This window comes from Uranotaenia lowii, chromosome 2 (assembly GCF_029784155.1).
Source record: "Uranotaenia lowii strain MFRU-FL chromosome 2, ASM2978415v1, whole genome shotgun sequence".
Classification (NCBI taxonomy): domain Eukaryota; kingdom Metazoa; phylum Arthropoda; class Insecta; order Diptera; family Culicidae; genus Uranotaenia; species Uranotaenia lowii.
Genome location: NC_073692.1, coordinates 358,033,993 through 358,047,246, shown reverse-complemented (window position 1 = coordinate 358,047,246; position 13,254 = coordinate 358,033,993). Strand labels below are relative to the sequence as shown.

At 35.2% G+C, this 13,254-nt stretch overlaps 1 protein-coding gene across 4 annotated transcripts in view; it reads right to left on the bottom strand.

The window, feature by feature from the left end:
- The window catches only part of LOC129747538 (RNA-binding protein fusilli-like), a 317,363-nt gene that overhangs the window by 52,233 nt on the left and 251,876 nt on the right, over positions 1 to 13,254 (bottom strand). For all 4 annotated transcript variants that reach the window (XM_055741809.1, XM_055741813.1, XM_055741811.1 and 1 more), the window contains exon 7: positions 2,029 to 2,139. In XM_055741809.1, coding sequence (XP_055597784.1) covers positions 2,029 to 2,139 — 111 coding nt within the window. The remainder of the gene's footprint in view (positions 1 to 2,028; positions 2,140 to 13,254) is intronic.

Below are 13,254 nucleotides of genomic sequence, written 5' to 3'. Positions count from 1 at the left end.
TTAGGGGGTGATTCCAAACTTTTACCCGTCAGTGTATATATTTTTTGAATTTTTTTAAGAAAAATGTAAAAAAGTGCTGTGAAAACCGTACGTTCCAATCAATGAAGCGCCAAAATTGTTCAAGTCACAATCAGATTAATTTTGAAAAAAGAATTGCAAAGTTGACGGTATTTGGCACATTTTTGCATTTTTAGATTGTCAAAAAACGAACAACCAAATTTTTGACGAATTTTCAAAGGTAGCTGTTTTAGTCTTTTTCTAACCTTTTAAATTTGCAATTTTCTGATTTTTTAAGGCTTAAATTTAATTTTGTAATGGATTTTGAGCCAAAAAGTCAATTTCCTACCGATTCTAATGGTGTAATTACATTAGCGCTGCGATACTTCCGAAAGTATAATAAATGAAAATGTGACATACTATCTGAATATTCTTAAGTTATCGTAAACTACCTAATACAGTTAAGTATTTTGGCGTTAAACGTTGCTACACAACTTTCTATCTGTGCAAAAAGACTGAACCTACTTAACTTTTTTCTAATTTCGAAACCGACGAGTGATCGAATACAAACAAAAACGCAAGCGTCCGCGTAAATTTTCTGGATTTACTTTGAGTTTTATTATTATCTTTTTTTTTAAGCGCCTATGTAATAACACCACCACACAATCAGTATAAAATTATTTTTCTGGTAAATATAAATTTATTGCCCAAATCCTGAGTTAATTTATTCAAAATCCAGTGCAAAGTTGTATTTTAGTGCTAGAAAATCTGAAAAAAATGCATATTGACAAAAAGTTCGAAAAACAGCTAAAGCTTTGAAAATTCGTCAAAAATTCTGTTGTTTGTGTTTTGACAATCTAAGAATGCTAAAATGTGCCAAATTACATCAACTTTGCAATCCTTTTTTCGAAATCTCTTTTGTTACTTAAACAATTTTTACAGTTCATTTATTGAAAAGTACGGTTTTTACACCACTTTTTTTTAGATTTTTCGTGGTCATGATCTTAAAAAATTTCAAAAAATTATGTCCTTATATGCAACGTATAGCTTTCAACTCCAGCTTTCTTGGAAACTAAGTAATTTGTTTTAGCATTCCGTAGCTGATCTACAGTCCCTTATACGGAGCATTTTATTCGGTTTTTTTTTTCAGACTTTGAGTAACGGAAAACTGAACTGTTGTAAGTGAATAATATCTGAGCAACATATTTTAGTTACATTACGAGAATTACAAAACTATAAATTTTGTGAAAATCGTTTGGGATACAAAAGAGATATCGTGGTTTTAAGCGAGTAGTGTCCATTTGACTCTCAAGGTCTGATAAGGAAGTTTTTTTCCTGGGCTTTCAGGGTGCGTCCATAAAAAAGTAGTGATGCAAAATTAAAGATTTCAAGAATGCATTAAGGGTCCCCGAAGAAATTATTTTGTTTGGATGCATTCAAACAAAGTTACAAGCCGCCAACGGCCATATTGACACTAAAGAGCGGATTAGGGTTAATTGAAGGTTTTTAGCACCCTTCTAAAATTGTAAGCATCATGTAAGATATAATGATAAGTGAAAAAAAGTGAGTTGAAAAAAAGTATTTCGGATCCCCATGTCGAATTCAAATATTAAGATTGGTATTGTTCGTTAAAGGTAACAACTCGTTCGGTCAGTCAGTGTCGTAACCAGTAGTCGGAACAAAAACACCAGCCAATCAAAACAAAACCGATTGAGATCCCACTCGCCGAGCTCATGATTGGCCCCAAGAAATCGAATGCTTTACCCCTATAAGAAGACGCTCTAGACGGGAGCCGAAGTGCCAATGTCAAAAGATCACTTCATCACTATCTCAACTCAAGCCTCAAAACTATGGCAAATCAACCGAAGGGAAAGAGAGCAGGTTGTTTGTACACAATCAAGACGCCACTTTCTTTTCTCGCCTTTTGTGTGGCGCACGAACGAGGCGCTTCAATATGTTTATTCTAGATTTCCGATCCTCCAGAAAACGGCTGGGTTCAATATGATCGATCGGTGTGAATTGAATACTTACTTGGCTACGTTAAGTCCCCGGAAGAACCGAGCGATGTCCTGATCGCTGCTCTGCCAGGGCAATCCACGAGCACGCACTATGCACGTACCATCAATTTCGTCATCGATTGAGCTGGAATGACAGAGGGAAAGAGAAAAAATAACATAAATTTTCGGACAAGAAGGACTTATAACGTTACATACAATATTTAAGATATAAATTTAAACTAAAAGATAATGTATTTGAGAGTTGCATAGAGTTCTATTCTTGGACTATTATTTTTAACGTCGTTTATGCATGCTTTCATCTTTGATTTTATTTAATACCAATTTTTTTCATAGAAGACAGTTAAGTAGCTGTGATGAATGATCGAACTTTTTTGTCACTAATTCAACACATAATGACAGAGTTTGAATGAACTTTTTCTCCGATCTAGTAGAGTACCTCAAAGCCGCCAAACCATCCAGGCATGAATGGGAAATTTGATAAGCGTCATTACAGCTAAATGGACGACGCGATTACCATCCGCCGAAATTCGTCATGACCGCAAACAAAAAAAAAAGAACCGGCAGATACCAGAGGATCCAAAAAGCTTCACCGATGATTCGCATGAAAACATTTTAAAATTACGCTTGCCATCTACTCAACAGCTAGCCTGGCTAGTGACGCAGTTATCAAAAAGAGACGCGTCACTGAAGCGTAACATTTGGCGGATTGGCGCAAACGCACTTGCATCTTTTTTTTTGAGCGGAGATGCAAGTCCCGGGATAAACGATCGTCGGAGGAGTAAGAAAAAAATCCGTCTAGTTCAAGGATTAGACGACCGAACGCGGCGAACAAAATGAGTAAATGTTGGTTGAACTTTGAGTTGCTGTTTGCGCCGATATCGTCATCTCGTTGCACTTTGGTCGTTATGGCTTTTTAATTACCCGATCAGTCAGTCATCTTGGGCTGTGAATTGTGAGCTGAGCGATCTTAGCCAGAGTTGGTCGAAGGGGGGCGGTCAAGCATAACGAAGTGCAAAAAAGCCGGTTGACAAATACCATGCAACGTATACCTAATTGTGTAGTATGCCCTAAGGATGTGTTAGGGGTTTATGAGCGTTTCTTAGAAAATAAGCCGTTAAAAGTTGCGCACACTTTTGGATGGTACCAACTTTTTTCTCCGAAATATAAGAGAAAATAATGATCGAATGTCGGAGTTGTTTGAATGATTTGAGAGCCACAAACGACTATAAAGCTAATATTTATGTTCACACATTTTTAGTGTTATTTTGACTACAGTAAATAAAAGTAATTTCTTTGAGGCCAAGACCTTTTCTCTTATGAGACCTCGGTTATGATCTGATAACATAATTTTTCATTTTTACGAAATCAGTTAGATTACCCACATAATCGAGGCGGATTGTCCCAAGTTTTAAAAATTTCAGGACAATCTCACATTAGAATTTTTCAATATCTTAGTTGAGAAGTCAATTCTTGATTACCTTTTTCATTTGTCATGCTACCCATACGGAATAGACTGAAAGTTGTCGTACAGAGAGAGAATAAAAACAAAGCCACACGTCGACTTTGTCTCTTGTTTTGAGAAAATATCAGGAACAATATTTTCCAACTAACGAAAACATTTTATAAATACATAACTTAAACTTGCATTGGTAAACTCATACAAAAGAAAAATGTTGATTTAGCATTTCGAATTAAATGGTTAAAGGTGGATGTGAGTAGTCAACCAAGCTAAGCTAAGCTGTTTTGAGAAAATATCAGGAACAATTTGATTCACTGTTAAAAACATATTGAACGTTGATCAGTGGTTCGACTTAGTTTCATAATTGTAGAAACAATGAACAGTTTGAATGGATGGGCCCACCTTAAACTAGGCTTGCCAGATACTTTTAGGAAAATGTTGGACATTTTACAAAAAAAAGCGGGACCCAGCCGAAAAAAGCGGGACGCATGAGAAACTCTTGAGAAAGTTTATTTGTATAGCCAAACTTATACGTATACTATCAGCCAAAGTTATTTAAAGAAAGTACACAAAGATTTTTTTTTAGCGCGAATAGAGTATGCTCAGTTTTTTTTACACGACTCATTTTTACACTATTTTTGCCATAAGCACGATTATTTCACACGGTTCTAGCGAATTAACACGTTTTTTGAGAGAGAATATTTCAAGTCCTACATGTAAACGGCTGATTTGATATAGCGTAAAAAACCTTTGTGGAATTTGTATAAAATTTTGTTTGATTGGTAATTTGTATAAAATTATGAAAACTCAAGAAAACTATCCTATTTATATACTTTGGACAATAGAGTCAAAAAAGGTGGTGTATAATATAAGAAAATTTAACAAAGATTTCAGCGAAAAAATAATGTCAATAATTGTTTGAAAGCAACAAAAACAATATTTTCTTCATACTAAAGTTATTTACATATCATGACACAGTGAGAAAATTTTGACCTAATATTAAAAAATAAATAAAAAGTCGCAGTTTTAAAAGCTTAGAAAAATTATCTTATGTAAAACTTTCTCAAAAATTCAAATCTGCCATGTGATTTGACCGGAGACATTTGAGTTATGTGTTATAAGCCTTTTATTACCCAGCGAAAAACAATGTTCACTTCGTGAAATTGAATTTGAGGAAATTTTTTTTTACCAAACTGTTTTTGGGAAACTTTTTAATGATATCTGAAAATTAAATAAAGATTTTTAAAGCGTTACATGAGTTACAAGCCTTTTAAATCAGCCTTCTTTCATTGAAAATTTCTATTTAGATCAATTAATTATTTGAAAAGATGAATTTTTATACAAAAGTGAATATCTTTGGCATACATTAGTCGAACGATGTAAAGTTTTGTTAGTTGTTTATCGTTCGATAGGTATCGTTATTTACTTCGATACCTATCGAACTCGTTCGGAAGAGTGTTATAAAACACTGGGACCGCATCTCACAACACACGCCAATCTGTATGGATATTTTCTGGGAGATAGTAGAATTTTGCTTCGAAAGTAGCTATTTTAGCTTCGACAAAATCTACTACAAACAACAATCGGGTTGTGCAATGGGAAATCCAATGAGTAACTCAGTCAGTGCACTTGTGTTAGAGGATTTATTGGATAATGCCATAACTGAAAGCTCATGCACATTTACACACATTAAGAAATATGTGGACGATTTTTTTTTTGTTTCGATTATAGTCGTTTTACCATCATTCTGGCATTCGCGACTTTATCAAAGTTACAGTCGGCGGATCGTTATTGAAAAACTTATCCGGTACAACTGTGTTCGATGTTTACTCTTGGGCTCGAACTCGCGGACATCTGCTCAGGAGGCAACAGACTTGCCAACTGAGCTATATCACAAGCCCTAATATGTGGACGATTTGTTTCTGGTTCTACCTAAGAATGAAGTTGAATCTATTAATGAAACATTCAATAAACAACATCTAAATATCCAATTTACGGTAGAATTAGAGTCCAACGGTCGATTACCGTTTTTGGACATGATGCTTTACAGGAATGCCAATGGAAAAATTAAAACGGATTGGTATATGAAACCTATTGCCTCGGAACGGTTTCTTAATTTCCATTCATTTCACCCACTTCACCAAAAGGTAAATGTAGCTTTATCTTTTGCTAAACGAGTCACACAGTTTTCTTCACACTCTGGAGCAAACCAGGCTAAACATATTATCAGTAAACAACTGAGTTTAAACGATTACCCTAAAACACTAATAAACAGAATATTGAACAGACTAAACGAAAAATCACCGTCAAGAACAGCTATGACAGAAAACGATAATACACAGCAAGTAAAATATCGCTCTCTTACAAATATCGACAATCTTACGATGCAGATAACAAAAACTTTGCGAAACGACTATGGAAAGATAAAAATCGCCAGCAAACAGATGAAAACAATTGGATCGATTTTTCCTTTAGTCAAAGATAAAACACCATATGGGGAAAACACCATATGGGGAAAACACCAATGTAATCTACAAAATCAATTGTAATGGAGAAGAAAAACCGGAAACAAGCGATGAAAACGCGGGGGAAAAATGTAAGGCATGCTACATAGGACTTACTAGCGTGAAACTGAAGCAGCGAATGTCCCAACATCGATGTCAAACAAACGAATTAAAACGTTTATGGGAACTTGGATACACTAAAGCAGACTACCCAATTGCAAAGCTGAGCCAACAAACTGCACTTCTGGATCACGAAATCACCACGCACCACCTTTTCGACATCGAAGGAGCCAGGATTATCGACAGGGGAAACAACCAGGAAAAATTGAAGATATTGGAAAGCTGCCACATTAAAACAACTAAAAACACAGTAAACATTAAGAAAGACACTGAAAACATCCACTCTTCATACGCCAACATTTTCCAACTACTCGGAAAAATAAGCGAACTGCCAGATAATCAGAAAAATACACACAAAAAAACTACACCACCAACACACATACACAACAACTGATTATTGATCAAAACAAAATAAGTGAAAAGTGAAGACTGTGCTAAAAGTTCAATGCTGTGGAAAATTAATCCCAAAATCACTAGACAAACGGATTTTTATCCGCAAACATCTGTACGCAGTAAGTCGATACACTACACCTTATATCTAAAATCACGAATTAAATTAAATTATTCGGAAAACAGATCAAACGACAGCTATACACGACCAACCCAGTCGACACTCACAAGAAAACGGCATCTTTTCGGTAAGAAAGCATAAATTATAATCAGCAGAACTAACTATTTTTATTTTTTTTTTTTACATAGCAGAACTAACTAAATAAACACTATTTTAGTCCCTGAAGAAGATCCAATAAGGATCGAAACGTTGGAAACGTAAATCAATACGTCGTTTTTGCTAAAAACAGACTGCAAGCAAACAGAAAAAACTCCTCGAAAAAACATATTTCCAGTCGAATTTCTCTACCACAAAAAAAAAAAGTTAGTTGTTTAACGAACATACACACATAGGATCTCAGTGGAACTTCATGTTTCTTTGAAGAGATCTTCTTTCCTTAATTCTAAGCGCACATCTTTCGAAGAAATGATGGCTAATATCTTACAAATGCTAAAACCACCAGAACACAGAAAGTGTACTATTTATGCCATGACCGGGATTCGATCTCATCAAGTTTGGCGTAGATGACTTGAACTCTAACCACTACGCCAAAGCCGCTGCGCCAGTTGTTGAATGCATTCTTAGGCATCAATTTTATGTTAATTTTGTTAAAATTAAGCAACATTTACAAATGGTTCGTTTCAAGATATTTTAAGTATTTAAAAACATTTCAGCTCGTTTTATGTTATTGCAATGACTGATAACCTCATGCTGTTAAGACATATAGGAAAAATAGCTTATTTCTGGATAATAAGGACAGCTCACTGAGATGTCCTCAATACGAAGGCAGATTTGAATTTTTGGGAAAATTTCACGTGAGATAATTTTTACTTCAGGTTCTTGAACCTGGGGCTTCGATTTTAGGGTCAAATTTTTCCGTTGTGCATTGGGTGAAAGTGCTCCAAGAACGCTTAACTTAACCCTTCATTTCATATTTTTTTTATTTTATCGAAAAAATTCTCAATAGCGCGCAATGATGGAAACATGAAGGGAAAAATAATGAAAAAATATTATTTTCAAATATTTCGGTTATTTAGCAAAAATATTAATTGTTGCAAATTTGCAACAACATGAAACGGTTACACCTTTTTGTTCTTTAAACTAGACAACTGGAAATAAATGCTTATTCCTTATTTCTTTTGCACTAATCATAGTTTTAGCACAGGAACTTCGCAAATCTAGATTTCTGGACATCGTGAAAGTTGAGAGTTTAGCTTGGAGTAGTTATGTATGTTGGTTATCCAGCATGGGTGCACGGATTCACCGTAGTTTCTGCCTAAGTATGTGCTCACATGCATTCTTGGACCGACCCCATGGCTTCGTATGTACTGTTATGGAGTGAAGTAATGTGTTGATGTAGGTATATTTTGGAAGAACGAGTCAATCAGGTTACTTAGAGGTACTCCGGCATCCATGTATATACCTAACCAGCTGGCAGCTGGTTAAACATTCTTTTTATATAACCAGTTATAAGAGGAAACACATCTTTCCTGTTTTCCACTTATGGGATTCGAACCCAAAAGTTTTTTTGCCGATACCGGGAATCGAACCCAGCCTGGCACATCGAAACCAGACTCGCACAAGCTTATCCACTAGACCACAAAGGCGAAAAAAATAATAATTTCAAATCTGATGCCGAGCTGATTTGGAAATACCGACTTGAAAGAGACGAAAACAAACATTATATATAATATAATATTTCTATGAAAAGAAACAGGCCTAGTCATAAAAGCATAACAGACAAAATATATGGAAGTGTTGAAGGTAACATAAATTTACAAAATAATAATCAGGGAGGTCTTTCAATACAATCATATCATCATGTTAAACTTAATTGTGTTCAAATATTGTTGAAAATCAGCTAAAAGTTGTTAAAATTTTGCCACATTCTACATTAATTCTGAATTCCCTCATGTGAGAGGCATTTGTTTTTAATACATTAAGGACCGCGAAAAAATGTATGCCGAAAAACACGGAAACTCGACATTCAAAAACTCTTAGGACAAAATTCTATAAATTTAGCGTTTTTAGGCTACGACAACTGTTATGTTCAATTTTGTCCAATCAAGTTTACAATAAAGTACAGTACATTTCAGTTATGCTTCAAAGTGTAGCACACTGTTTGCGAGCGAAAAACGAAATATCTCGGGTTTGGTCCGCAATGTGTTAAGAAATAAATCACCTCCGGAATGTGTTTCTAAACTTAACCACCCGTCTAATTAATATTCATAAGCATTGTTACATTTAAATATTTTTATTATCTACAATGATATGAAAGAGCAATTAAAGCAACTATTGTAATAAACATAGCAATTCCTAGCCTAAAAGATCTCTATCGTGTAAAAAATAAACCACGTTGTTGCTTGGCCGAATAGCCGTAAAACAAAAAAAGTGCCTGAGAAAAGGAAGACACGGCGATGGGGTTCAGCTTGAAACGGGAGGACTAGATTCCTGCCACACGGGTCAGCGCGGAACGACACCATATATTTACCGGCGAAAAACGTCGCAGAGAATGCGCCAATAGGAAGACTTTTTTTTTAAATACAATGCGCCAGAGAATGCGCCAATAGGAAGACTTTTTTTAACTACATTTGGCATTCAACTATAAATATATTTGATTCAACTACAAACTTCTGATTGACTATGAATATAATAGTATCAATTATTATGGTATGATTGATTCAATTGTTAATATTATAGATTCAACTACATTTGTATGATTGATTTTGTGCATTCAACTATAAATATAATAGATTCAACTGTACATTTCTGGTTGACCTCTAACATTTAACTATAAATATGATAGATTCAACTATAGTAATATAGATTGATGCATGATATTGAGTGAATTCTCCCCCCACAAGGTCAATCTTCTCCGGGTGCAGAAGCACGGACTTCTAAGGACGTCTTCCGGGATCGATTAGTTAGGTCAGACAATTTGCTGTGAAACCATGCATCAAGATGCAAAATGAACAATAACGGAGGAACCACAGGACGTAGATATCAGAATTTCCGATCAGCTTTTCTAGCTAAAATGAACTAGATGCAAAATGCTGAAATAATAAATTAAAAGAAAATAAAACGCAGCCATAAAATTATTCAAAAAAAAAACATCTTAAAATATGATAACTTCCAATATGAACAGCATTTAAATTTACAATATTTATAATTGACCTCATTGAATCAATCATCTAAGAATACAATTGAATCTATCATATTTATAATTACTTCAATCATATTATTATAGTTGAATCTATCATATTTATAATTAAATCAATTATAATAATATAGTTAAATCTATCATATTTATAATTAAATCAATTATATTATTAGTTGAAACTTTCATATTTATAATCAAATCAATCATATAATTATAGTTGAATCTTTTATAATTATTGTTGAATGTATGACATCAATCGCACATTATAGTTGAATCTATTATATTTATAGTTTAACGCACTAAATTAATCATACAACCATAGTTGAATGTATTATATATATGGGAGAGTGGGGAATCATGGGCCACTTTTTTTCGTTGTTCCATAACTTCTTTATTATGAAAGATAAAATGAAAATAAAAAATGGTATGATTTTCTACATTTTCAAGGTATCACAAGGTATTTTTTTTTAAATTTTAATAAGTTATTTTCACCAAATTCTGACTGTTCGAAAAAAAGCAATATTTTTTGGATTTTGAAAAATGGTGGGGAATCGTGGGCCACCAAATCCAAATTGACCAAATAACATGCAAAGTTCTGGCAAAATTTCTTATATGGGATGGACTAAATATTTTTCATAACTCTTCATTTGGCATAAGAAAACTTTACAGATAGGAAAAACGTATTTTAAGTTCTGAATGTGTATAAAAACATAAAAATATAGGTGATTCAAGATGTGTGGCCCACGATTCCCCACAAGCTATGATTTGCAAATTGGTTGCGTTTGTATGACTTTTTGATGTTTCATCAAAAATTCCTTTTGCACGTGGAAGATCAAGACAAAACTAAGATCATAAGCGTATGAGCATATTTTTGTTATGCACTTTAGGTTCCCCATCGATGACATTGGCGGGTGTTTTTTTTAATTATGTAAGTAAATTTTTCTAACTTTTTTTAGCTTGATAAATCAAAGAAGCATATGATGCGTATTTCAGTCAAAAACATAAAGAAATATATGCTCACGCAAAGCGACGACGATGACAGTTGGTTTGAGATTTTTATCTCAACACACATCTGAGATATTAAAAGTGGCCCACGTTTCCCCATGGCCCACGATACCCCACTCTCCCCTACTGTTGAATGTACGAAATCAGTCAGATTGAGGACTTGGTAGGCTGTGGCAAAGAAAGTAATCAAGTTTTTTTTGACAGGATTTTTTTTTGAATTTTATGATATTTGTGAAATATTTGAAGATGGAAGCTTATGGTAGTTGAAGTTCGAGAAATGGATCCGACCAGTGGCCAACCCAAAAGAAGCCCTACTATTCAGCCTCGGTTCATCCGAAGAAGCGAAGCCGTCAGTTTCCACAACATCACTTGATCCAGCGAAGAAACGTTCCTAGAAACTTTCACCGTAGTTGAAGCTATGACTGCGTTCTGAATCATCCATAATCATCGTTTCCCTTTGATTTGGTGAGCCCGTTCTGTATTGTTTTTTTTTTTGCTTATTTATATTTTATAAAGGAAATCACAAACACCATAACCCTATAAAATCATATGATATATCATATGAAATCATATGAAGCGTTTGGCAGAGAACTCCACGCTTCATTCCTCCCTTGTTCCCGTATCTTTTGCGTTTTTCATCACATGGTTGGCCTAGCCGTAGTAGTATCTGCAATGCATGTTCTATGTATCAGATACTATGTTGAAAAGAAAAATGAGGAACGCAAGTTTTTTCATTCTCCAGGATGCCTACAAGTTTTGGCCATGTTGATGTTAGAAGAAGAAGAAGAAGAAAAATGTACGAAATCAATCAGATTGTCTATGAAATGTATTGTTGAAAATTACAATTGATTTTGGACAGTTAGTTATGCGTAAAATGTTCAAATATGAAGACTATTTTGTTAGTTTCTTCAAAGAAACGCTTCAATGAGTTGTAAGACTATTCTAAAATGTTTATCAATCAAATGTGGCGCCCAAACGCACCATTCATCATTGTTCCGTTCGTTGTTTACAAGATAGATAGGTCTAGCTAGGCTAGCACCAACAATGTGCTAGGTATATAAGACCGTATTTGTCCTGCTTGAATTATTACTGGCTTCAGGGATGTTTGGCGTGCACTTTGGAACGCTTGTCATTATCATTATCACACCATATGTATTCATTCATTCAGTCATTGCATTGAGATGGGAAGTCGTTTGACGCGGGGTTTGTTTGAAGAAGTAGAAGAACAATTATCATTTATTGGTTGGAGGAATGTCTTGGTTGGACAATATGGAAGAAAGATCCTCTCGCTAATATTACAGAGGTGAGGGTGTTTTTCTTTGGTAATCCGAACCTATGTAAAGTTTAACGTGCTCAAAGTAGACAAACTTATGCAAATTAGTTTACAGATAGACACTGGGGACTGCATAGGGTTGGGGTATTAGTTTTTCTGGTATAAACGTGTTATAAAAGAAACACTTTTGGGGTTCATCAATGGGATAATCGAACATGTAGTTAGTCATTTCGATTGATTTCTTGCATAAAAATAACATTACCTGAAGGTGTTTTTTGGTATGAAAGACGTTATTTCTTCGATTGCACTGTATACTTATCGCTAACACTATACTTCAGCGGAATTCTGAGGTAACAAAAACCGCTCAATCACACACTGTTGCGCCCAGTTTCGAATTCTTAACGCCAGCCTCAGTCAGCCAAGTCAGTCAAATCAGCTTAGAGCCCCAGATAGGATCCTTATCGACCGCACCAGCAGAGGTAGCGCTTATCACTTGCCAAGACCAAAACCGTTTCTAATCGACGAGTGTACGACCGACCTACTAAGTGAGAATATGCAATCGGATTCCAATCACAAACATCGTCGTGGTGCGGCTTTAAGCTGCCATAATCCACAATACGCGGAGTTCAAAATTGTGGCAGCCAGTTATTTCTACACATGCCGTATCGGACGCAGAAAAAGCTGTTATGTTATGCTTAGCACTCGTGTATTGGAACACTCTTGAAGGAACACAAATCCATCTACGTGGCAATAAAACCAAACGACACCGATAAGCACGCAGCACACTTTCGGGAGGCCCAATTCATTAGATTACTAAATATCTGGAACCAGAAACACCTTCAAGGCTCAAAACCACCGAGAAAAGAAAGAGTCTTCACCCCTAACACACTTGTTTCATCAATATCAATATGTGCAATAACAGTGATGTGCTGTTTGATCAACTGAAGAAAACACTTGCAGATTTGGCAATATTTTTCTGGAAACGAAACTAGTACACGAACAGCCTTCGGTGTGGGAAATGTCAACAGGCGGCGACAATCGCGCGACAGGTTCCGATTCCGATAAGTGGTGACAACCAGTCAGGGTAACCGTAACTTGATCGATCTACCGACCGAGCCAAAGCCGAAATGCTTCGGAGTTGCAACTTAATCCGGTCCGAACGAACGTT